General features: G+C 36.1%; 1 protein-coding gene across 1 annotated transcript in view; it reads left to right on the top strand.

Moving 5' to 3' along the window:
- Positions 1-27,581, top strand: part of PIP4K2A (phosphatidylinositol-5-phosphate 4-kinase type 2 alpha) — a 105,467-nt gene that overhangs the window by 66,107 nt on the left and 11,779 nt on the right. The window contains exons 4-6 of the mRNA XM_057383780.1: positions 6,326-6,478; positions 18,106-18,252; positions 20,905-20,943. Of these exons, the coding sequence (XP_057239763.1) occupies positions 6,326-6,478; positions 18,106-18,252; positions 20,905-20,943 (339 nt within the window). The remainder of the gene's footprint in view (positions 1-6,325; positions 6,479-18,105; positions 18,253-20,904; positions 20,944-27,581) is intronic.

The following is a 27,581-nucleotide window of genomic DNA, read 5'->3' as shown; positions in this document are numbered from 1 at the left end:
AGGATATACTCCCTGTTCTGGCTTTGTGGCTCATAGATCTGTCTGTGCTAAGTGAGGAGTGGCTCATTTCCCATCTGTTCGTATTCCACTTAGTCTTCCCCTAATTAAGAAGCAGAGCCAGAGGGAATTCAATCTGGTATTTGCCATGATCTCTCTCTCCATGTCTCTCCTTTCCCCTTCCCTCAACCCCGTTTATATTTTCCTTTCGGAAAAGGGAGATGCTKAAGTTTCATTATTTATTTCCTCCCTAGTCCACTATAGATGCCTCACTTAAGGAGATACTGTTGCCAGGGACCCCCAATGGGTCTCTCTTAACTGAGTTTACTGCTGGACACAAGGAAGCAGAGGAAAAGTCTTACATTTCTCTCTTTAGACCAATTCAATGAGTTTTGTTTCCAAGGAATTAGTGCACAGATGTCTACAGCGCAGCTTATCTTTCTCACTTTTTGTATCAGTCATCACTGAAATTTATCTGTGTGTTCTGGCAAAAGCTGTCTGGATCCCAGGAGTATTCTACCATATATCATCTCAAAGAYAGGCATTCAAAAGTAAAAGTCCATACAATGTGTATAATACATGTGTGAACCAACAGGGCAGTACACTTCAAATAAATGCATCTTTTTATTCTCTCTCTGAGCACTACTGCATAACTTTCTTTTTATTGGCTGCATTAAGATAAAGCTCATTGACTTAAAATCTTGCACAAGATAAACCCCAGAATAAGTTAAACTTTTTTATTGAGCTGGATATTTCTAAAGTCTAATGTAAAAGTGAAATTTGATACCACATATGGTTTTTCAARTATTTCTTACTAGTTTTAAGTTTTTTTAATGGCTGTACTTCAAAGTGGCTGAAGTGCAGGACCATCTTGGCCATTTTGTGTCTTAACTTACAAAAGAGACATTATCCAGTAAATAATCTCTTCAATTCCAATATAYGTACTGTTAACTTGTTAGCATTTGGCTCCATGAGATGCCTAAACAGTCTGAGTCAAACAGGTAAGTTAGCTTCACCTACATCAAAAGGGGAGGGATCATAGTGGGTTTTAAAAGCTATGTAATTTCTTCTTTGAGGCCCATAAAATCTCCTAGTTTGATTCTTTCAGTGAAGCTGTACTTGTTAATGATGATTTACCAGTGCAAGCCAATTCTTGTCATCTCTCTGCTTAAAGATTCATTGTCATCACCAAGCAACTGTAGATGTACTTTACTGAAAACTGATTTCTATCTATAAACAAATATAACAAGTATAGTTGAGAGATGGGGTATTTTACAAGGTACCTTGGAAACTTTACTTTAGAAGGAATTGAATTTTTCTCAGAAGTGAGAATTAACCATTACAAATAAAACCATCTACATACAAAACTCAGCTATGTATTTATCGACACAAGAAAGTGGCAATTACCAAGTAATTTGCACAATATGATATAATTAGATTTTTTCTGCTTTTTAAACCACACTGAACAAACTTGAGCAAGTGTCAAAACAGAGAAAATAGTAATATTAAGTGTCTTCCATATTCCACATGCTTTTAAAGTTCAAAATAACTACATTCTGTACCTGAAAAGTGCATTGTATTGTGAGAGTTGTCACAAGAGTGGGGAGTTAGTAAAAATAAAGTATCGAAGTGGTTGGTTAATTAGAGGTTGTTTTTTATTTAAATATGTTTTATGTTTAAACATAGGAGCTTAATTTATTACTAGAGTCAAAGTATTGTAGAGAGGGCACTCAGGTTATCTGTGCGTGTATGGAAAGATGCTGCTTAGCATAACATTGGTTGGTTTATTCTGACAAATTAATATGCATGTGGTAAAATGATAGCCATGTGCATTTTTAATTAATCTTGATACAGATAACTAATAATAAAATAGCCATTTGCTAGAAATAAATTATTGTTTGTATTTATATGTACATTACTACTTGTAACCCATTAAAACATTAAGAAAAAGTAAAGTGCAGCTAAATAATTATCCAGATATGTATTCTATTTTCTTGTTGGAAACATTTTTTGTATGATAGTTCTATTTGCAAATTGACTTAAAGTTAGCAATCAGGCAGAATAAATTTTCATTAGGGAAAGAAAGCTACTGCTGGAAAAAGGGATCTGTAAAAAGTCAATGTCTTTCCAAAGTTTTCAAAAGATGATTAAAAATATGGCTTTATTTRTTTTGGTGGAGAAATATTTTCTAATACTTAATGTAAACATTCCTTGGTGCAACTTAAAACCATTTCCTCTTGTCCTATTGCTTGTTACCTGGAAGAAGAGACTGACCCTCWCCTGGCTGCAACCTTCTTTCAGCCACTTGTAGGGATCAATAAGGTCACCCCTGAGCCTCCTTTTCTCCAGGCTAATCATCCTCASCTCCCTCAGCTGCTCCTCACAGATTCATGTTCCAGACCCTTCCCAAGCTCCATTGCCCATCTCTGGACACTCCAGCACCTCAATGTCCTTCCTGAATTGAGGGGCCAGAACTGGACACAGAACTYGAGSTGTGGCTTYGGCAGGGCCAAGTACAGAGGGGCGATCACTGCCCTGGTCCTGCAGACTGCACTATTGCTGATCCAGGCCAGGATGCCATTGGCCTTCTTGGGCATTCGCTGGCTCATGTTCAGCTGCTGTTGACCAGCACCCCCAGGTCCTTTTCCTCCAGGTATCTTTGCAGCCTCTTCCCCCAGCCTGTGGCACTGCAGGGGTTSTTGTGACCCAAGGGCAGGACCAAGCACTTGGCCTTGTTGAACCTCAGACCTCTGGCCCATCGATCCAGCCTGTCCAGATCCCTCTGCAGAGCTTTCCTGCYCTCCAGCAGATCAGCACTCCCACCCAGCTCAGTGTGTCTGCAAACTGACTGAGGGTGCCCTCGATCCCCTCATGCAGATCATTGACAAAGATATTAAACAGAATTGCTTCCTGAGCCCTGGKGAGCACCACTGGTGAGCGGCCGCCGGCTGGATGCAGTTCCAGTCACCAGTGGCTCCTGGGCCCGGCCATCCCAACAGTTTTATAYTCATCCAGCAGAGCACCTGGCCAAGCCATGAGCAGGCAGTTTCTGCAGGAGAAGTTGTGGGAAGTTGTGCCAAAGGCTGTACTGAAGTCCAGGTAGACTCATCCACAGTCTTTCACTCATCCACTAAGAAAGCCACCCAATCTCAGAAGATCAGGTCAGTCAAGCAGGACTCGCCTTGCACAAATCCATGCTGGCTGGACCTCATCCCTGGTTGTCCTGCATGTGCTGTGTGATGGCACTCAAAGAGGATCTGCTCTGCGACCTTCTCTTGCACAGAGGTCAGACTGACAGGCTTGTAGTTCTCTGGATCTTCCTCCTGGATCTTCCTGTAGATGGGCATCACATTTTCTAGTATCCAGTCACCTGGCATCTTTCATACCCAGTACAACCCYGGCCAGTATTTCACTCAGATAAGAAAATATTTTCATGAAGAATATTAAAATACACCTTAAAAGTATTTGAAAATTTGAGTTCAGGTCCTTCACATTTTCCTTCTTCTCCTCCTTCAGATGTTCAGTGCCAGACTAGCCAATACCCTCTTTTGCAGGTTTTTATAGCTAAACAACTTAAGTCTCCTGCCAGTTTAATTGCTTTCAAGATTTATATGATATGGATTACAGTTTGAAGACTAGAGTTCTGGGGGAAAATGCATTCAGAAAACTGTGGTTACTGCTTTATTGCAATAGTTAACCTCAGAATAATGTACTCTTTTCTGCTGGGAACAATAACAAGTAATTACTCAGTAGCCTTTATTATTATTAACTGAATTATAGCCTAATAACTTAACAATAGTTTAATTCACTACATACACTAATGGTTACCCATGCGTTCACATTCTTTAAAATTAAATATAATTATTACATTACATCATATTTTCAATTTGTGATGAAGGCAACTGAATGTGCACCTTTTTTGTCATTTAATTAATATTATCAGCTCTTCATCTTGCACTCTTGAATATAGGCCTGGAAACAAAACCAATTTCTGACTGTAGAGTACGAAGGGTTTCTACCACTAACTCTACAATTCCATTTTTAAATTAATGGATTACTGGTATTAAGTGTAGCATAAAGAAAATTGAAATTGAAAATTTATGATACTTGTTCCCCTGACTGGACTTCAGTATATAAAAACTTTCCAGTGGTGGGAAATGAATTTCAACAGAAAAAATCTGAAAACAGGCAAAGAAAACTGCTGTAATACCTAAATTCTCCTCAGTCTTCAATACCATGTGAGGTGATGGTGTATCAGAAGTTATATCTGTTAAAATTGGTGGTCCAAAAGTCAGTGCAGGGAAGGAACTGTTAAACTCCTTAGAGCTCTGTTGTGATTAGTCTAGAAAAGTCATTGATTGATAAACATTAGGGAAGCACCCACATTCTTCGCTAGTGAATAGAGAGGATAATAGGGAAAGATGTCACTTTTTATCATAGACATTAGTAGTTATTCTAGTTCATTGTACAAGCCTAAAAATATACAGAAAGAAGTGCAAAATATTTATTTCTCCTACATGTCATAATTAAGGTTTTCATTGTAATAAGCCCTGGTAGCACTGTGTGCTTTTAGGTGATTTACTGTTATTCCTGCTACATATGAGTACTTCTGTTGAACTAAGTAACCTTGTGGGAAAATGGTTTTATTTCATATTAAATTGATTTCAGAAAGCACCCCATAGTTGGGATAAATTTTACAATGCTTGAAGGCCTGTTGGAATCAATGGATCTCCAGAATAGAGAGATGTAATTGTATGTGTTCACATGTCTTCTTAAATTGGCACTATGGTTGCCCTAATTCCTTGATTGAGGTTATTACTTTATAATAGTTACTGACATTCTGTCACAGGGGTTGAATCTGCATGTCCAGCTCCTGTTGAAGTCCATAGAGTATGTGAACAGATTTAACAATGGTTAAAATTTCCAAATTAAACCTAGRTCCTGCAAAAGTAAAATAGTGTGGGTTTGGTACCTGAGTGTGGTAGATGAAGTGTATTAGTAATTACTCTCTCAAAGCATCATTGTTTTTCCAGTGTAAATCTGTTTTGTGATTTGGTTCATTCCAAACATCTCATCCTGTAATTGATGGAGCTGAACTTTTGCTGTTTAGGAATCTGCAAGGTCTGCATTTATAGTAAAATTTTACTAAAATTTTATTTGGAAGTGAGATGGCTTTTCACYTAGCATTGGAATGTGGAAAGAGGGGAGGTGTATTTCAATTTACCTAGAGGAGTTTGTGCAGCATGGTACAGTGAGGGACGATAGCAGGAGCTGGAGTTTTCTGCTATGAGTAGGGATATACCAGATGGTTACTGCAAGTTTGTTTCATAAACATAGAAGTGTTCCAGTAGTCTATAATTAACTTGTTTAACCTTTTCAGAGTATGTCTGTATTTATGGAAATATGCAAGGGGTCCAAGAACATAGTTGTTTTCTCATGGTTGTGTTGCTGCTGGTACTACATTTTTTTTTAAGTGCAATTCAAGTATATAACAATTGGCATAAGTTCTTACYGGTAAAGAAAGATGTTTCCAGGCAAAACTGAGTTGTTAGTCTAATTTTGTCAGCTTAGTCTGATTTTATTTTGTTTTGCTTTTTAAAGAAACCTAACCTKAATACTACTTATTCTCTGAAAAAAAGCAGAGGGCTTCTCTTGCTTCTTTTGAACCAGCCGTAATTTTGAACTTCAGTCTAAAAATGGTCCTTGATGTCTGACAGTTTTTCTTCTCAATGCTACACAGTCATTAACTAACTTTCCCTCTTGAGACAGTATGGAGGTAGGCCTATTTTACAAAAGGAGGTACTATTGAGTATTATTTGCTTAATTCTAGATGTWAATCATTGGAATAGCTCTGCTACTGGAACCTAGAAATGTGACTGTGATCTTGGTTATGTACCAGATCACACTGTCTCAAGAGCAAATCCTGCTAGTTTTAAAATGTAACAGTAACTATRGATGAATCTTCTATTTATAATTATTGTGGCATAACCCAGTGTTCCTTCTGGATTTTTAATTATTGTGTATTTTCTTTCCAAAAGCTGATAATGTATATGTATCAAAGTCAAATAAATTCTCATTAAGTGTTGCGAATGGGTTTTGAACCACTGGTGAGAAATACCTTTCTCCTTAAACATGCTTTTCTTCTCAGAATATTTTTGAAGTGTTTTCTCAAGATAATCTAGTCTGAATACATCCTTTGCATTTCAGCTTGGTGCGGATATATTGAAAAATATTTTAATATAAATGTAAAATGTTTATATGTACTCTAAATAAAAGTTCCATACTCTTGTCTGACTTTATGCTTTTTTTGTTTTAAATCAATTGACAGAATTCATTGACAAGAAGTGCACCCCTTGCCAATGACTCCCAAGCACGCAGTGGTGCCCGCTTTCATACATCTTACGACAAAAGATATATCATCAAAACTATAACAAGTGAAGATGTAGCAGAAATGCACAACATACTGAAGAAGTACCATCAGGTAATATCTGAACTCTATCAAGGTGTGGGATGTCTTCTTAAATATTATAATGCAAATTTTTTTTAGAGTTGTTAAAAGTTTTGAATTAATAATGACGGAAAAAGAATCACTTGGCACTTTTTCCTGTTTGCTTCAGCAATTTATTGTATGTCTGTATCTCACAAGAGTGGCTTATCTAAAAATCTGTGCTAGCTTTTCTTAAGAAGCTATATCTACATGATAGAGATAACTTGAAGGCYATAAGCTCCTTTGCCTTACTAGGAAGGTGGTGTTGCTTTTGGATAGTGGACTCCCAGGCTTGAAAATACTTTATTCTGGGCTTGTTTGGAGATGTCTGTGTACATGTGTATGAATGGTGCAGGTGACTGCTTTCTTTGTGGTCTGATCAATGAATGTTCTGTGTTTCACAATAGATTTCAAAGATCTAAAGTTGTATGAGAAATTAAAAATTGGATATAATAAATGCAAAAATTCTACTATTAAAATACTGGTTTTGATAAWGTGAATTTTTGTACACAACAGTAAAGTTAAAAGTGAACAGTGGAAATCTCTCAAATCAGCCATGATAGCTGCTGTACTGTGTTGGTGTGTAGTTTGTGTGATTGGCAGGCACAGAGGAGAGCAGAACCTGGGAACTAAAAAAAGCCCTAATAAAATCAGTGGTAGTTTTCTTAGCCCCGGATCTGTTTCAGTAAGTTCTAAGTCAGAGAAGCCTCTAAAATCACCTAAAATATGCTACGCAATAGGAGGGGGATTTTGTGCTTGTTTCCATYTTCCTTCTCACTTCTTTGGGTTGGAATTTCAGGTAAGGACTTAAAGACATTTGAGGTAGAGCTTTTTTTTATTGTTGTTTAGGTGGCTTGTTTTTTTTGTTTTGCAATGTTCTTGTTTGTTGTAGGTTTTTTTTAATACATTACTTTTGTAAAACCAGTTTCAACTTCCGAGGTAGRAGGCCAGAGCATTCTTTCAGGGTGCTTGGAATAGAAGATATTGCCAGCCATTTGTAAAYCTTGCAGGGAGATCTCTGAAGGCCTTCCAAGTCCAGAGTGATTTGGGAAACCCTCAGGGAGTTAGATGTGAACTCTTTTCTCTCTTCCTGTRGTGTTCTGTTTAAATAACATGTAGGACCATTGTGTGTTTGTTTTAATACGAATCAGTATTGCTATAATAAAATTACTTGGAAATCTCCTAATGAYAGTTTTACCAAAGAAAGTTTTAAACCATTATCTATTTGAAATTTGGGATTTATTTTTATATCAGTTTTCAAACTTACAATTTTAGCTTTGATCTGAAAGAGCCTGATCTGTGAAGCGTTACAGCAGAATTAAAGTTTTAGTCTGTTTCATATTTGTCATTAGAAGCTAGTATTAATGATCTAGATTTTGAGACTTAATCCAGAGGAAACATCATTTTGCTTTTCAAAGAGTGTCACTGAATACAGTGCTAACATGAATGAACTTATTAATGAATAAAGATTCCTAATTAATGCTTTCCAACATCAGTGTTCATAATAGGCTAGGTTACGAGAAATAATGATCTGAAATTTTTCTGTACCAGGCACCTGATAGCACTTTATGCTGGCAAATCTTTTATATAAAAAGGCTCTAATTGATGCCTCCAAGAGATTCATGAAGATATAACGTGTATGATTTTTTGTCTTAGAACTTGCAAGCACTTTACAAAACTGTAAATGCAGAAGCATTCAAGTRCAAAGACAGTTTCATAATTGGACTTTTTAGTTGAAATAAATYCATTTCACTATCTTCAGCAATGTACTGAACAAGATCTAAATTAAATCCACTAGCTCTAATGACAGCTGACATGGTGTCCTCTGTGTTGCTGCTGAATGCTTGGGATCACCAGATACAGCAGCTTGTCCTCCTATTTCTCTAGGTGTTTTTCAGGTATGTGAAGCTTATCTTCGCCTGCTTTTCAAAGTCTAGCAAACCCATTGTCCTGGTGGAGAGGTATTAATAATTCCCTTGATCAAGCTGTCCCGCACAGATTGGCCTTAGCCTATCTTTCTGCTAGCAAACAATGCCATGCCAGGTACCATCCACTGGCACTTGARCTCATTAATGGTCCCTGCTGTGGTTTTGGTTTGGGCCAGCTCACTSTCTCCCAGATAATTCTGGATGAGAATAAAGGTGTTAATTAAGATGAGTTGATATTCCTACTTAGGAGTTTGAATATAAGCATCATTTTTTTAGAGGGGACCTTAATAATTTAGATGTGAGTTCCATTCCAACTGGAACTGATGCCTGAAAATAGTCCAAGATCTGTCTAATTCACTTTACGGTTTCTGTAGGATGGTACAGCTCCAGTAGTACAAGACTTTTCAAATGTTGSCCTGGTACTTCTGTAGAAATCTTTGTTAATAAAACAAGTTCTCTTTGAGTTCAGTTCTATTTTGGCATACTCTTTTCTGCCAGTAGAGAAAATGTCGAGTTCCCTTTATTGATTTTCACACCTCACTGTCCAGTATCTTTCTTGATTGTTATTAATTTCCCACTAGAGTGCCAAATACGAGATRTTTAAGGAAAAGTCGGCTTGTTAGCTTTTCTCCATTTTCCATTTACTGATTGCCAGCAACACTTACCACATATGTGAAAATTCCTGGCCCAGCTAAGTGTGCTTCACAGCCTTACTGTGATTGGAATGGTTTGGAACTTCTGGTGACATGCCCCTGCAGTGTGCCCTGTGCCAGTCTGCTCTGAGAGCAGAGCTGTGTTTGAAAAGTTTAGCCTTCCAAGAAAGGGATTGTACAAACCCAGTTACATAGTGCAGGGATCATCCTGGAAAGAACAGCATTTTTCAGGTGCATGAAGGCTAAGGAGGTGATTCATGTGAATTTTAGAAGGCTTTTTCTCCCTTGTTCCCCAAAAGAAGCTGAAGTTAGATTACCTGTCCATTAAGAAGTGTCTTGTAAACCTTAGTTATCTTGCACCCGCTTTCATCTGCCCAAAAAGGCATTAATTATCTTCCATTAATTCTGACATAAATATGAGTGAAATTCATGCCATTTWTGACAGATCATTTCTTTCAGGTTTTGTTTTTTTCCCCTCTGCAAATTCATTCCAGGTTCCTTTCCCAGTTGAAACTCTGAATGAGTTTCATTTAAACCATAATATTTACTCACCCGTTTCCTTATTAAGGGTAACAGCACCAGGCTGATAGAATCATTCTAGACCTTGAAAACACCTCTGTCCTTGCTTGGGGACCAAACAAACCTTATCAAATGTTTTTCAAGACTGCTTGAGCTGCTTAACAATCAACACCAGAGCAGAGAGATATCTTGAAACAAAGAATGCTGGGAGAAGGAACCATCACTAGGCAGAAGTGTGAGACTTGATGTGCTCTTCTTTCACCAAAATAATTTTTATCCTGGCATTTGCAAAAAAGCTGTTGTTCTCCTTTCACCTTCTTGAACTACAGAGTCACCAATGAGGCATCTGGGAGTTTGAGTGGCTGGCAGAGAAATGTAGCACAGCAGCTTTTCCCATGAACCTCCAAAATCTAATTCCAAGTAATAGTTATTTTTTTGTGAAGTCACCAAAGGGTTAGACAAAGACATGTGGACTGCCACGTCAAGTAGAAATAAAGGTTCATTTATCAGTAACTGGAGATCAGTAACAAGCCCATCCAGTTCTTTTAGTCCTTCTTTTCTCCATTTGTCTGAAGGTGTAATAACCTGTCTGTTCTTTGGAGCTCAGAGGAGCTGAGGTTGTAGTTAGACAGTCTATATATGTAGGAGTTTACAAAAGGAGTGGGAATAATTCATAGCCTGTAGACACTTGAAAGTTTAAAAATCCCAAATCTAGATTGGTATTTTTAAATAATCAAAGATTATCTGATCAAAGATAAATACCAAGCCTAGGGCTGCATACTAGAAATGTGTAAATAACTGAAAGTGAACTGGGCTTGGAAGTGTCAGGAGATGTTATAGAAACAGCATATATAGCAATTCCAACTTAAAATTGTTGAATTGTAAATGATAGTTTTGACAATTGTAAATTGTACTTGCTATCCAAAATTTTGAGTTGCATTTGTTCATTTACCCTGTCTGATATGATGCCTTTTTTTTAGTGGCAGTCGGGCCCACAACCCCAGACAGATGGTGAACACTTCAGTCTAAACACTGACACTTTCTGTCAACTCATCAGATGAGTCTGACACTTTTAGTATTGAATAGAAACATTATATAGTGATAATTAGAGATAATTATTTTTTTTCTGAAATTAAAAGAAAAAAAGCAAAACACTGACCTAAAAAAACCACTAAGCAAACAGGAGGAATAATGCCTTTCTCAGTGTTTAAACTGGCAAAGCATCCTGTGTTTTATAACTAGACTAGAAAGTCCATCATGCAAAGATCAGCCTTCTATCTACATTTGAAAGACAAAATGGCCTAGAGCTAGGTTTTGAAGTGTTAAGGTAAATACAAATACATGTATGACACGCTAGGTTCTCAACGCTGTGAGTCTCCATGCTTGCCAGTTTCTAACTACATTAGTACTTTTTGATACACAGTTTGAAATACTGCTTTTAGTTACATTTTAATGGTAATATGCATTCAGTTTGGACTGCCTGTATTACTGGTGTATTGTCASTTTTTAGCAGAACTCTTCTCACCACTCTTAGTGTTACTCAGCTGAACATCATTTAGTTACCAGATGCAGTAGAACCATTGATATTCTCAAATGGGTCAGACTTTTAAGTATTAGAAAAACTACTGCTGTATGGGCTCACAGATGTAGCTGGACCATTTAAAATTGTGCAAGTTAATCAAGCATGTTTATCCTAAATAGTATTTGAGAGCAAAATGAAATATTCATTGGAAATACCTCCAAGTCTAGTGTGATTTTGTTTTAAAACTAGGCTCCTGACCCCTAGAACATGTACCAGAAAAATGAAGTTAAACTTACTTCTSCCTTTGGCATTTTTAAGGGCGGGCTCAGCAAAGTCATCTGTGCTAAATGCCTTGTCAGGATTTCACCCTGTGTTTCAGGAATGGATAATAACATACATCCTCCTAAAGGAAAACTYTCTGTTTCATCATGTATTCAAGCTGTGTTTATATACTTCTTTCAGATATGTTGTCCTGTGTGAAAAGTTTATTTATTTATATAAAATATAGAATATCTATTCTAAATATAAYTGTATTCATAGTTATTTTCAAAAGTACAAATATTGTTTTCAAGGCAAAAAACAGTAACAGTTAAGTAAAATTCTGAAGGTAGATRTTATAGTATCTGAAATGTCAGAATCAAGACATCCTGCCCTTCCCAGTGACATGTACTTGCTTTAAATCTAAAATTGGTGTAAAAGTGGACTCCTGTGCTTTTTGAGCACAGACCATGGGCAGGATAGAATTTTTTTTAATTAATGAAAGCAGTTTTAGTGTTTTAGATAAACTAACACCTTTTAAACACTGTCTTTTTCATTAAAACGGACTTCAAAAGGGATGACTTATTCCATAGTGCTGACACCCCAGTCATCTCAAAGCAGGTGAACAAAAGGGAACTTTAAGCATGCAAACCTTTCAGCATAACGCTCCTCATGAGTGCAGGTACCCTTTGGGTTTTCTGTAGGCAGCTGGCCCTGTTGATGGCACAGTTCTCTTCCCTAGGCAGGTAATTGTATGCAGAACTGACACCTATTGCTCTGCCTGTTTGTCTCCCTGGCAACCAGCAGAAATAGTGAATAGTGCTAAAGGAGAGCAGCAAACAGTGGAGTGATGGGGAAGTGAATGGGGAGAAAGGAAAGAATAGAAGGAGCRAAAAAGGGGAAATGGCAGCATAAAAGGCAAAACAAAAGCAGAAAAACACGACCTTCGCTGCTGGACAGGAAAAAAAAATATGTAAGAAACAGGAAAGCAAGCTAAAGGGGGAAAATGTAGGCAATAAGGTGAAAACAGGAGAAATAGCCCTGAAATCTATTCTTGGTGCAACACAGGACTCAAGGAATGGAACAAGGTTATTGTGTGGGATGTAGGAGAAAAGTAAAATCGTAAACAGATAAATATTGAAATAGAAAACATTGTAGTAGGCTAAAACAAATTTTGTCAAAAGAATTGGTGACAACAAAGGCTGGAGAATATCCCAGAAAGGAAAGTGGGGACTAGGTGCCTAGGAATTTGTGCTATCATGGGCTGGTCAGACTGGTAGCTTGCTGAAGCAGAGCTACGTTTAAGTTTGTGTCATCCTCCCTCCGCATCACTGCTTGCACAGGTTATCAGTAGCTTCCTCCCAACCCCCATCCTCACAATTTTGCTGCATGAGTTGCATTCATATGGATCACAAAAAGAAGGGAAAAGGTAAAAAGGSAAAGCAAGRGAATACGATGTAATGTTATTTAAACAYRAAYGTAAATGAAGAAGGATGTATGCCATGTAATGGTGACCCTGACTCTGTATGTTCTGAAATAGTAAAAGGTGAAGATTTCTGGGAGGTTTGCAAAGAAACGCAGTTGAAAAAGGCCTTTCAGCAATTCCTTGTGAGCGTCAAAAGGCAGCACAGAACACAGCCCCTGTGCTAAGATAACTGACTTTTAAAACAGCTTTGATCTGGAAAAAACAGGAGAAGCAGAAAAAAGTAGAGATGAGAATGCATGATGTGTTCTCATGCAGTCTGTGTTTAACCTGCATCCAGTGCACCTACTCTTCCTGTAGAAGAGTTGATTCTGAAAATGGGAAACTCAGTAGTGTGGTCACCAGATGGARTTGCAGAGGGGTGATAAGCAAAGGGACCACACAACTGGAGCTGCAATCAAAAAACACATCAAAAGTCTTCCCTGAAAGATGTGACATTTCTTAGGTAAATAACTGCACAAAATGGCAGAATGGACTTGGCTACACTTGATCTGTTGAGGCCTAGGTTTCACCAGCAGGTATTTTCTATATATTTATTGGGTTTTATATCTATAAGCTATTGATGCTGTGCACAACACTTTCAGAAGAGATCAATCCACAAAGTGACTCAGTTGTAGCAGTACCAAGTATAATGTTCCTGGTAACAGATCTGCAGCCTAGATAATTGCATGTGGTGGTAACATTAAGATTACACYGCACTCAAAAGGAAAAATAACTGGCCATGTCTGAAACAATGTGAATCACAGGGCTCATATATAAAAACCTTTATGTTTATTGAATACTTTTACAAATGAAATTACTTTCTCACATGGCTTGTTTGAAGAAAATGGCTTTATACGCCTTGAAAATCTGTAATTTTCAGGTGTATGCTGTAGTTTGACTAATTAATCCTTGCAGYGTATCATGTAAGTACCCAATGCATAATGTTCTGTGAAATTATTAGGGCACAGGAAAATGGCAGTAGTGGAATATTTATAATTTTGAACAAGTTCTCAATCTTTTTGAGGGAGAGTGTCCACATGTCAATGCTTGTGCACAAAATACATTGGTGAAGGATATTTCTGATTACAGACAAGAGGATATAAAACAAAAAGTTGAGCACAAAAATTACTATCTCATCCTGCACAATGTCCAAAATGATTTTAAACAGTTATGTAACTTGCTATTCAAATTGTTTAGTGGAAGTCTCCTCATAAATGTGTAGACTTGTCACATAAGCGTTGGATAATTCAAGCAGCACTGCCTTAATCATGCTGCAGAAAATTGTAAAAATAATATATAAAAGGGTAGCAGAGAATKAATATGTTGTGTGTTTCTAAATTAATGTTTGCAAAATAGGGCTGTGAAAATTAGGAATGTTGACTTTTCACATAGAATCGATATATAATTTAAGATTTAATCTTCACTGATGTCAAATCATTCCACAAATGATCTCCAAGTGGAGGAGGAGAAATGGTAGAAACAGAGATTTTACTCTGTGTTTTTTCCAAAAAGAGCCAAAAGTAGTCTAACTCCTTTGCCAGTAAATGGTATGCATTATCTTTTTTACGTATCTGATACCTTACTTKCATTGCCATAGGGAAGAAAGAAGCTAATGAGGTAGGAAAAGTTTTATTCCTAGTGAGGAATCTTGAATYTGTGTTTATACAAAAATTAATGAGAAAATAAGATCATAAGGGATTTCTTACTAATTTTCAACTTGAAGCATAGGGTTTAAGAGAACTCAGAAATTTCCTTATTTGAAACCTGTGCTGCACAGCTGACAAAATGTGTCAATATGCTGATGTTACTTTACTATGTTAATGATAGTAATGATGTCCTCATGCTGTGCACAAACATGAAAATTGTCTGAATTAACCAAAAAATGATGGGTGTTTATTACAACACTCATTTTAAAAAAGATGAATTTTGTTGCTGCRTATAAAGGCTTGTGAATGTACTAGCTAAGTATTACAGTTTTATTTAGCACATCTGCTTAGTRGAATTGTTTTAATGTTCTTTTTAGAAAAAAATAACATAAAGGAGTGAAGGTCTTTTCTTTCACTGAAATTTAGCAGTCCTGTTAAGCATGTACTGGCTTATTTTCTAGGCTCACTTTTTTTCCAGCTGTGAGTGAGAAACTTCAGGAAATCATTCGTAAAAAGCACCTTGAGGTGACTAAATTGCTACTTCCTTTATATCAAGATGGACAAATTGAAAATCTGCCAGCCACAGTCACCAGTTCAAGTCCTGCTGGACTCCCACCCAAACAGATGACACGTTTTGCCTCCTCTGTGATGCAGATATGGGGGATTGATAGTTTCAAAGGTAGGAAGTTCTAGACAAACCTTGTAGATGCTGAAAGCAAGTGGCATTCCTCCCTCTTTCCTTTGTCTCCCCATCAGGTTAAGAAATACTGTCATAGAAAACAATGGAATTATTTTAGAGGCTTTTCTTTGAGTTGCAATGGCACAAGTGTCCACAGTCAGCAGCAAAYAGGAAACAACTGTGCAGTACATGATCTGCCTTGAGAGTCTCTTAGAAGACTGCAAGAACACAGCCATGTCCTTTTTTATCAAGRGGAGCAGTACTAGCAGAGCTTTCCATGTCCTGTATGTTGCCCTTTCAGAAGGCTTTATTTGCACACCATGAAAATGAAACAACAGTGCTAGCAAATGGCAAACCCTAACTTATAAGCAGGAGTGAAGCAACTCTCATCAGTGGGCTTTTTGCCCTCATTATGTAATACAGAACAGTTTGGGAGGGGGTCGTATGCTGCTGACCAAATTATTTTATGATATTACGGTGGTTATGCTGCTCATGTTCTGCTAATGGCATTGTCATTTTACAGATGGATATGCTCAGGACCAGAAAGGTTAAAATTTGAGAGTTAGCAGTAGCTAGGGTTGAAGAGATGGTTTAAGTGTCAAGACTGGTAGTCACAGCAAGGAGGATGGGCAGAGGGTTACTAGTCTGGTACACTCGAGATGCCTAGCTGGCATTCCTTCACACGGCACAAACTCTGTATGACTTCAGATAAAGGTTCTGCATCTCAGATCCCCATATGGAAAATTAGAATAATAGTATTTTTTAAATTGAAATTCTGTAGTTAAAAGCCATAGGATTAGGAATGCCTGGATGCAGTAAAGAGTTGAGTAGCTAGAAATTCTGTGACACTAAACTCTTGTTRGAAGCTAGATTCATTTTCATCATCCTTGTAGAACATAATCTTCTTAAAGTAGTACACTTAGTAAATGTTTTTTATAGGAACAACAATTCCTACTTTTTATAAAGCTTTAGAAGAGCWTTTACCTTTAGGATATATGCCAAGTACTTGCTGTTTATAAAAAAAGTAATCAATTTATTTTTGCTAGTATGGACTAGTATTTTAATGTTTGGATATTTAAGAGAAACAATGGTCAAAATAAGCTGTGTATCCTGTGATGTGTTATAACTGCTTTGTGATGTTCATAACAGCCCTGTGACTGAAAATCCTCCAATTTGAGAACTCCAGCTTAAAACTTMTGTATCTTTTAAATACAGAAATCTTCTCAGGTGCAAAAACTGTTCAGTCTTTGTGCACTGCTCACGACTGACATTGCTTTTGCGTTCTTTTACGGCCAAACTTCTGTTTGCATTTTGGGGCATACAATCATACTCCCTTTGTAAGATTCTGATTTGTATTCAGTGAGACTCTGCAGTACCTTAAGATGTTTGGCCTATTCATAGGCAGTTTGAGCTTAAAAGTGCTTTGCTGTGAAGTGGCACAACTACATCCTGACTTTGTTCTCTTCAAGCTTCAGGGCTTGAACTTCCAGTACAGCTCCAGGGCAGACATAAAAGGGAGTTACAGCCCAAAATGTGCCAGCAAGGTTCTCCAGGGCCCACATGTCAGTCAAAATTGGGTTCAATTCATAGTCAACWATTTCTGTATTTGTTGTTCATGTCCTTTGTTTCTTGGTGGACAGGATTGTTTTCAGAACTCTTAAGCCTTTCTACTTTTATTTTGCCAATTAAAAGGTCTGTCTGTGATATAAGCAGGTTCTGGTCTAAAGTTAGTGAGAAGAATTCCTTAAAATTAGCAAAAGAGCCCAAAACTGCAAAACCTCCAGGGTTCCAAGAGCTTTGTTCCATGATTTGTTACCAAATATTACTTGCCTTTATTAAACAATTTGGATGGCTTATTCAGTTAACTTGTTCTGTTCTGAATTCTTCTAAAATCTGTGTTTCTAATAACTGGGTCACTTTGGCACAAAAGAAACAGCAGCTTCAGTATTCAATGAATATTTAAAAGCTGGCTGTTGGTTAAATTTCATATTTCCTACTTGAGTCTTGAATTTTTACATTTTCCCTAAGTTCCTCTGTTTGAGACTTGGCGCTAACAGGGAGAGGAAAGCTGGCAAGTCCTATTCTGGTTTGCATCATTGTGGCTTAACTTTTCCTTGGTTCCACAAAATATATTAAGTGAATGTGTTTGAGTAGGATTAATTTAGTATGGGCATTTTTATTCTGAGAATAAAAATTCATCCTTCAATAATTCTTATTATCAACGTGTGTCTGCTTTTTCTGCTTCCTCCAGTAGGCTTTCTAATACAACAATTACTTGTAAAGCAAATGATTAGAAAAAAGACAGGTTGCACTTGACAAATTTTTTCAAGGTTAATAGCCCATTTGCAATAGAATATGGTGACCTTAAGGAAATATAAGGATATATAAGGATTCGTAAATAAAAAAATACAGGGAATTTGCACTTCATCACTCAGGTCTGTTGACTCTGAAATGTGACCACCACATAGGAACTAGCAGAAAGTTGGTGATAATAAATAATACCCCTTGCTGGTGACAACACCATAAATGTTCATCATAGGAAACAAGTACTGAGAATGGAGAAACATACAATTTAAATATGGTCTGGGACAACACAGTGCAAATTACAGCAGTGTGATGTTCAAAAAAATGCTTGGGTTTTGACATAAGTACCAGATATGCTATCTGCTTAGGTTTGCTTTTTGTGTTAACCTAGAATTTAAAAGGTCTATCAAATGGAGCCTCCTCTTTCTGTGAGATTGTCTCTGGAAGTTAAGAGTTATAAGTTCAAACAYTGGCCTAAAAGCAGAATAACCTCCTGATGAAGGGGTTTGTTTTTGCATAATTTTTTGAAGGTTTGCGGCCACACAAATATTCAGCAAATAAATGTGTTTCTGGGTATTTTATATCTAAAGTCTAAATATATATTTATATGTCAATGCTCATTTCTGTTTTTTCTTTTCATTCTGCAGTTTATTGTGGAGTGTCATGGGAATACACTTCTTCCCCAGTTTTTGGGCATGTACCGGCTTACTGTTGATGGAGTTGAAGTATATATGGTTGTTACAAGAAATGTGTTCAGCCATCGTTTATCTGTTTATAGAAAATATGATTTAAAGGTGAGAAGTGACTGCTGATAAAATAATTGAAAAAGCCAAAAATCTTTACTCTAAATGATAGAGTATGCTGATGTTTAAATATTGCTCAGAATTTTAATTAACTTTCAATTGTGTTATACAAAAGCCAGCATTAACCAATTTAATTCTACCCTAGGTTTAGCAGAACTAAAGAATGGTTTTATAGACATTATACAAATTTGTTTCGTTTGTGCATTTTTAAATGCAGCAACTTCAGCAGGTATGTTTGTTAAATGTTGCTAGAGGTTAAAGGTMAAACCCTTCACAAGGTTTTAGTACAAGAGTAATCTGCTTCTTACAGGGTTTTATCAATATTCTGTAAAGCCACAGCTGATTCTGCAGAGGGCTTTTATAAAACAATTAAATACCATTATTTAAACCAATAAATGCTACTGATAAAGTCCATCACTATTGCAAATCTTAATAATTTATGCAGTATTTTAAAATAATTCAAGTGAAAAGGAGAAGAGTCTTAAAAAGCCCAAAATATCTGCTTTTATCATAAGATGTGTTTTAGTTTTGTTTCAACAACTTTATCTGCTCATAGTAATTTTGACAGTAGTTAATATACAGCGTTTACAGCAAATACCCAAAATACCAAAATCTTAGTCTTTCTACCTAAGGGATTATATTTTAATTTCCTCTGTAAAGTATCCCCTTAGAAACMTACTTCTTTCTAATGCATTTAATTTCTATGTGCTGAACCACTAAGTGCATCTGCAAGCTTGTTTTAAGATGTTCATTTATCATTCTGCATTAAGAGATTTTTAATGCTGTGTAGTGCACCATCCCTTCCTACTGTCAAGTCTCCCTAGCAATTGCTTAGATAGTTGACTAAAYTTGATTTATAAGAACTGATTTCCAGATTATCAACAATATACTTTCTGTCATTTAGTATTATTGGCAGCAGTAACTACCAGAGAAATTTTTTCTTATTTTGAGAGAACTGAGGTTTAGAGCATCATCATGTCCAGATACATTAAACAGGGCACGAAAGCACAACAGAAAGAAACAGTAATTATATAGAGTATRTTCTTAACATTGGTGTCAACAGCTCTGGCTGTTAACTACCTCTGTGAAAGCTTCTGTACTCTATTTCAGTTTGTCCAGCTGGACAACATTGCTTTAACTTCTCATGCAATTCAGATTTAACATCAATATCATATTCTTCAATCTCCTTCACTGAACAGATTTATGACACTGCATATATTATAAAATGCTTTTCTTGTTATTCTATGCCATGGCATCTGCAGCTGTAGATTCAGAGTCCTTTTATACATAAATATTTTTGACACCAACTTAGAACTTACTTTGCAACACAAGTCTCTACCTCTGTAGATATGAGAAAAAAAAAGACCACAGATCAGCACAGGATTTCAAAGGTGTTTTCTTGGCTATGGATGCATTTTATATAGAATTGTTTCAATGTCACTTTTTTGCCACATGTCAAATTTGGCATTCTCCCTAATTTTTACTGTTGTGAATCTTTTTTTCTGTTTTCCTTCAGTTTGGTTTTCAGCTGATCTTTTTGTTGGCCTAATAATCTGTTGGAGCACAGAATACAATATAAAAGGTGTCTCAGGAGTAAATAAAAATGTTAGGCTTTTACCAGCCTTTATTGTTAAGAAAACAATGCAATTAAATCCCTGCTTGCTGGGCCATACATAATGACTAAAAGATACTGTCCCATACATCTTTTCTCTCCATCCTTCCGAAGTTTTCTAAGTTTCTTTCTGTAAACAGAATAAAACATGCTATAAAAAGATGTGGTTGGGGATCCTTACATTCTTTAAATTAGTAGGACTCAACTCYATCACTTCTTTACACAATGCATACCTTCTAACAAACACTAGAGGTAATTTACCCATCTTTCAATGTCTAGTTACCATATTTCTAGTTACTATTTCTTGCAGTGCTRTCATGTGATAAACAAATGCTAGGTATTTAAAGGTGTGGTCCTGCTCCAAGAAATTTGTAAGGAAATATATAGTCTTTTTTTTTTGTCAGCTTCAGCTTATTCTCCAGCACAATATTGCCTACTAGTTTTAATCTAAAAAAAATTTTTTAAAGATATATCCAAAATGTCTTTGATAAGCACTGTAAGTGTTGTGAATCCACAATTGGTCTCTTCTCTTCTTTTTACTTCATGTTGCTGTGAGATGCATTGTTCTTGTTTGTACTTTATGATCTTTTAAGTAMTTTCTGTGTTTATATTGTGTGGCATCCTTTTTAAGTGTGTATTACAAATGTCCAGTTACACAGAATAGGCTGTTCCATATCCATACATCTAAATAGGCACAAAAAAGATGAGAAGTCTGCCAAGCAAACTGAACTTCCAGCATGATACACTCAAAATGAAGATGAGAGATGAGGAAAAGCTTCAGGAATTAGGAGGACAATAGATGTAGAGCATTTGAGGATTTAATCCATCTTTCTCCTCTCATGATGCATCTTCTTCATGTGCTTGCAGCAGATTCAGCAGTCCCGGACATTCTACCTACTACATCACCTTTCCTTAAAATATTTCTCAAGTTCAGAAGGATACAGTTCATCCACTTTTTGACCTGTTGTCATAACATTTTCAAATTAGTTTCTGACATATGCACATTTTTAGATCCATTTTTTCTGTTTCAGGGCTCTACTGTGGCTCGAGAAGCCAGTGACAAAGAAAAGGTATGGTGCGTTTCTGTTTCTTTCTCAATTAATTAACTTACTAGCTAGACTCAGAACAAACATAACCACTACTGTTCTGCCCCTTTCCTTTTTTTCTGCYATGTTCTTCCCTCTTGAGTTCTACCTTACCCCTCCTTTATCTTTCCTCTGTTTCCTGCAGACCATTGAATATTGGTTTGCAAAGGTGTTGAAATTTCAGAGGTAAGTGAGCCAATCCTCTACCTCCTCATTTTCCTTTTCTCTTCTTAGTTTCTTCAGGGCCTGCCCTGTGGTAGGAAAACATCAGAACTTTGTTCCCTTCTCTCCTGCTTCATCTTCTTTCTCTTCTTCTTTTAATATTGAGATTTATGAATACTCCATGTCAGTTAATGGAATTATATGATGTTACACCACTACTAGACTGAATGCAAGGATGAACCAAACTTTGAATTGTGAGAATCTTTGGGTATGTAAAACTCATACAAATGAGCAAATGGCTGACAGATTTGGATGTACATGTAGCTATAATAAGAGACAGTCTCCGTCTAATTCTGGGCTGAAACTTTGCTCTAAAAGGAAATCTATTGCTTTGTTTTTCTTCACGTCCAACTTCAGTTCATTTGGAAAATTTAATATTCTCAAAATCAGTTTTTCTTTGTRGTTTTGGCAAAATAGCCAGATGGCAYTTTAGGAGACGTTTCTCTGGAGATTCTAGAGGTAATTGGAAGTGGAACATGGTCTCCATCATCTAAGACTTCTTAGATCTCAAATTTGGGTAAAATCTAACAATTCACGGCCCTTATTTTCTTTATTTGTGCGATAACATTCTTCCTGAATTAGCATAAGATCATTCAACAGTTCACTTCAGAGACTTCATTTTATGTTGTCCTCCAAATTCCATTCAGATCATTTGTTTTTCTCCTAAGCTTTAGTTGTACCATACCTGCCTCTCTGAGTCTTCTACAGGTCACACAACTGCACTGAGGAATAAGGGACACGCAGTAGCCATCAGTTCTTGCTGCATGAAAGACTCTGTGTCAAGTTTTTCCACCTTTCCTAAGKCATGATGGAACTGATGGAACACTTCAAAATTCTTCTTCCAGCATTAGACAATACCAGGTCCCACATGCCAGCTGCTGTTACAATTGCCARCATTAGCTCTCTTTTGCTGTACCGTCCTCAGGATCGTGTCTTGAATGGTCTTCATTCTTTCCTTGTCATCTGTTTTTGCTCTTGTTTAGTGGTGCAACTGTAGTGGTTTTGAAGTGGAAGGATTAACCCTTCAGTCTCTTACAAGCAATACCTGACGTCATTAAAAACCTCTGCTGTACTATTAAAGTAATCTGATAGAAATGAGGAGGACAGATTATTTGGATGGGACTTCTTCAGGTTGCAACATGAATGCTTGGAGGAGAATGTAAAATTTAACAATATTATGTATAGTCAGCTATACAGGAGCTGATGCTATACATATGTTCAGTGAAGTAGTTTTGATCAGTTTTAGGAATATACCTCATAATAATAAGTAGATTAATAGTAGTACACATATACTGTARTTAATACATTGAATGAGAAACTCAAAGAAACACTGCCTTAATTTGCTCCTGTGTAAGTTCATGGCAAAATTACTATTGAACTTGCTTATAGCAAGTTGAACCAAACTGTGTAGTTTTATGTAATAGTATACAATAATTATTCTCTAAATTTAATGTGAAATCATAATTTCTGTAAGGCAGATAACAAAAATTCTTATCAATCTCACATGTAGAGTCGTCCCTTTGATTTTGAGTACTTCTGAAAGAAATACCTTACAACCTCAACCTCCTAATTCTTACTCTGCTATTTTAATAATTTGATTTATTGGGGATGGAACTGCACAAAGCTTATTGGTGTTGGAAGCAGACAGTCTGAGGCTTTCAGAACAGCTGTCACTCATCATTCCCCTCAAATCCCAGTGCAATGCAGCAAGGAGGTGACAAGCTTGCATTCAGAGCAGAAATTGCCAAGAAAGGGAATAACTGGATAGGTGTCTATATTCATAGAGGGAGCAACATTTTACACTTTGAGACACTTAGGGAGCCAAGCAAAGGAAAGTTARTATTTTCCTTACTGTATGGTTTTTGGTTAAGTTTTGGAGTCTGCTGTCTGATTTGAAAGGGGCAGAATACAAATACACTTTGCCTGTGGACTGCAAATGTTCAGAACGTTTTTCGTCTCCATGATCTGAATCTCTTGCAGTAGGAGATTTATGACAACAGATTTACTCACTTAAACGACTCAGATTTTTCTAACATACTGTTTTTAGGCKTAAATAAAAATGGTGTGGTATATTTATATGAATAGACAAGGAAAGTTTGGTTTTGAAACTCTGAGCAGTTCTAAAGAGCTGCTGTCATGAGATGTATCTCTCTGCACATGTGCTGCTGATTTCAGGACCTTGAGGACTCTTTACCTGAATATGTAAATGGTCCATTATTCCTAAGTGGCAAGTGGAGCCCTGTAGCATATTTTTTTGCTTCCATTTTTTCTTAAGTAGATGTCAGTATTTCAGACTTTTTGTTGTCGTCTCTGAGAATCTCAGGTCAATCTTAAGATTTGAAAACAATTGGAATTTTTTTGCTTGAAAAGGAATGGGCGGGAAAAAAAGGCATTTTAATAAATTCTCTGAAGGGTTTTTGGCATCTCCTATCATAGAAGTAATTGCCCTGAAGGATTAAATAAAACCAGACAATCTAAAAATCTTAGCTGGTATAGTAAATGATTAGCTAATTTTTAGCCAGATGTACACTAAATCAGCAATTTATTGCTATTATGCTGAAATGACATTAATATTAATAGAATTTCAATTAATGACACCATTATTCAATTACTTACTATAAATATATGGCTATTCTCATCTGAGTAATAAAGGAAGCTTTTGGTGCTAAAATGTTTGGCTGAAATGTCTGGCAATGGCCAGTTTTTAAATGGGTTTTTAAGTAATTCATATTGAATTTCAAATGACAACATTCAAGTAATCAAATAATTTTCCGAATGTCAAAAATAATATGCTTACTTCTCTTAAAGCTGCAGAAGTCAGAAAACAGAAGAGTAAGTCTTTCAGTCACGTTCTAATGCAGACTGTAAATTTTAGATAAATTACTTTGGTGAAATTTATGTTTTTGAATATTTTTCCTATCAAACTAAAAGTTGTTATTTACTCAGTTAATGAAGAAGAGATTTGCATATAAATATGCAAAAAGAGTTAATGGACAAGAAATCAGAGAAAAAAATAATTAGTTTGGTAGTGTAAAATACGTATTTGTATTCAAACATTTTTTAAAATCAGTTTTCCGGARGAAAGGTTGTCTGATTGAGAATGCTACTTTTCCATCCTGTTTGCAGTTTACCTCCTGTTTGACTATCTTCAGCTGTTTAATATCCTAACATAYTGATGAGAAGCTCCAAAACTGTCATTTCAATATTTTGTCATAATCAGTGCAGAAATAAGCATCATTCCCTTAAATTTCACCTTAACACACAATTCCTTTCATTTGTGTCAAAAGTGATACTTTTAATAATAAAGACATCACTTTCTTGGCAACGTGTATCATAACATGCACTTACAGATGCCTTCAATTTTAAAAGGATGGTGTGTTTCAACAGTTGTCAGATTCTGACAGCTGCTCCTTTTTGGGTTTTAGGCTTTACTACTCATTTTTATTATTTTAATAGTGGGCATTTTGTATTCTTTGGACAATTTTGCCCTCTTAAGTGAAAGGARGATAATGCAAAACTCCCCTGGTGGTCTGGCTGTTCACAATTATGCCATACTTGCAGTAGAACATCAAATTAGCAGTAACAGCTGAGTCTACTTGTACTGATAAAAGCATTTAAGCTGTTGCTTGCGAGTGAGCAGTTCAGAAAGAAATTTTAAGAAATAAAATAAAACCTAACTGAACTGATGCCCACCACATTTCATCCTTCTCRAGCAATTTTGGAGATTATTACGTGTATTTAAATGAATCTAAAACTGGTTGCATTGCCACCTCTGTAGTATGTTTTGTTTCATAAATGCAGAAAAAAATTATAATAAATACAAACGAACAAGGGATTTTYTATTCAAGTTTCTTTTTGGAAAAAGATTGCCATAGCTGACGGCTATGTTACATCTTAATTAAACTGTACGCAAAATACATAGCTGTKATAATTACATTGGAAGTTGCCACTAGATGTTAGCTTTGTGTTTTACTTTGTATATTACAACACATAGTAGTTAACTGATTTCTGAGAGGARAGTATAATGTAAGGAAGAAGGGCTTTAGTAGAGGAGCATAGCAACAACATCACTCAGTTTTGACTGAGTTTTTTAATTACTATTGGTGTAACTATATAAAACTTTATTCAAGGTAGATCATTCCAAAATCTGAGCTATTTTTTCCAATTTCAGAATAGCATTTTTTTGCTTACCTCTTACTAGTAATTTTGGTCTACTTCATGTGCTGTTCTCACACAATAGGCTTGTGAAGTGTCTTAGATTATCTGTGAAATAAATCTCAAGGTTGCCGTGTACAGAGATTGTAACTTTCAAAACCTCACACTGTGAAGATAGGAGCAGACATGCAGGATTTTGATTTCAGCATTTAGCCTTCTCATTACACCAGCCCCATTACCCCCAGTTTTTCAGAACAAATCACTAGTTCGCTTTGGCTGTGGGGGGGGGAGGCATGTTTTGGTTAGAAGTTTGCTTTCTATATATTAATTTTTTTTTAAAGGGGGAATTTTGTGTTACATTTTATATGTTGCATGTTCATTTTGCAGCAGGAAGACAGTAGTGCTAGGGATAATTCTGGATGCATTTCCTTGAGCATTGAAAAGGCAGTTTCTGTTTTGGTACATGCTTAAATATCTAGCCCTACAGCATCCTGCACCAATCTTTTTGTCCGACAAAAATGCTTCTTGTACTGGCTAAAGTCATTTCAGTGWTTCCCCTCAAACCCTGTTTTGGGGTTACAGCTCTATTTCCATTTCCTTTTACCGACTTGTGATGTCAAGTGGAGCTGCATTCCCGTTTGTATAGAAACCCCTGTCTAGGGCAAGGCAAATTGTGCAACAAACGTTTCGACTCAGCTCACACAGCTATTGGAGGGGAAAAGCTGCAAAATTCAGCCTTACAGAGGAAGTTATTCTTCCATCTTGTAGATCTAGTGGCTTGAGACTTTTGTTTCAGTTCAAAATCACCTGTTCCAAATTATTGCAAACTATGTTTAGYATTGTATCCTTTTTCTTTCCCAAATACTGCCTTCTATATGTATTTAAAAAAATTGAGGTGTATGTGCGGCATTTGTTGTTAAAGAAGTCCAGGGTGTGGACCTTCACTCTTGGCAGATGTTCTATATAATTTTCAAAAGTTATAAATTGTAAGCCAAATTTTTCCATGATTAGCTGTGTAAATAATGTGAATTGTGGCTAGTTCCAACCAAAAAATAARCATGCTATGCAACATTTCTCCTAAGGCCCAAACTTTGCCTTTGTTAGACAATAAATTGCTGCCAAGTTGTGAGGACTATTAGTTTCTTTCCTTTTTCACTCAAACACTTATTTGAAAACTTACCTGACCTACAGCTGTTTTAGCAAGCTTCTTGCAAAATGTMAGCATTAATGTTAACAATGACCATTATTTTTGAAGTCATGATACACATGGGGAAACAARATTGTTAATATTCATTTCAACTCAYTAGGATAGGATGCTGAATTGACATGTGCTAAGAAATATATAAGAAACATTCCCATGTTTCTCTAGAAATAAAACTTCACCTGGTTCTTACATTCAAAGATTCTTTTAACTTAAAGCAGTATCGGCTCTTATACTTTGCTTTTATTTTGAATAAGGCTTTATACATTCTCTCAGTTACTAAGAAATCTTTATTAAATAATTTTCAAAGGCGGTGAAATCTTCCTGCCGTTAAAATTCTCTGTGACCATGGCAATCTTTGGAATGCAAACTTGAAGTGTGCCAATRAGATGCTCTTTTATTAAAGAAATATTTTATATTTGTAAAATCTGTTGTGCCTTTCTTGCATCTTTAAGTAGGGACTAAAAAACAGTGGAGGTGGTTCAGAAGAAAATCTATTATTAATTTAGTGGAAGTAGTTAGATGCTCATCTCCTGAGCAGCTCTTAAAATATTTAGTCCTTTAATGACAGTAATATGTTCATTATAATGAATTACATTCCAGGRGAATCTTTTTCCAACAAGGATTTTGCTTCATTGGGGATATTTGAGACATCATAAAAAATTAACCATATCAATTATTTCATTATAGCAAAGTCTCAATTTTTTTTCATTCAGATAATGTTTAAACTGCTGCAATGTGATTCTATTTATTTATTTCAGTGTGTAAGAAAATGAACATAGTAGYATTTTTCAACATGAATGAATGTATTATTTTGCATACTACACAAGCCCCTGCTAGTTGAATATTTCATAGGTTTTGATTCTTAAATTCATAAATCAATTTTAAGAAAAATTTCARTTAAAGTACTACTAGAATCACTACTATTGCTGGCTGCCATTAGTAACATATGGGACTGCAACAGTATCCTAGGTCTTTTCAGCTTTAAATAAATAGGGAGAATAATATTGTCTAGCACACTAAAAGAAAAAGTTTTGTCTGATAA

This window comes from Malurus melanocephalus, unplaced genomic scaffold, assembly GCF_030028575.1.
Source record: "Malurus melanocephalus ecotype Western Australia unplaced genomic scaffold, MMel_1.1 scaffold_14, whole genome shotgun sequence".
Classification (NCBI taxonomy): Eukaryota; Metazoa; Chordata; class Aves; order Passeriformes; family Maluridae; genus Malurus; species Malurus melanocephalus.
Note: the sequence above shows the minus strand (reverse complement) of the source record. Positions and strands in the feature narration are given on the sequence as shown.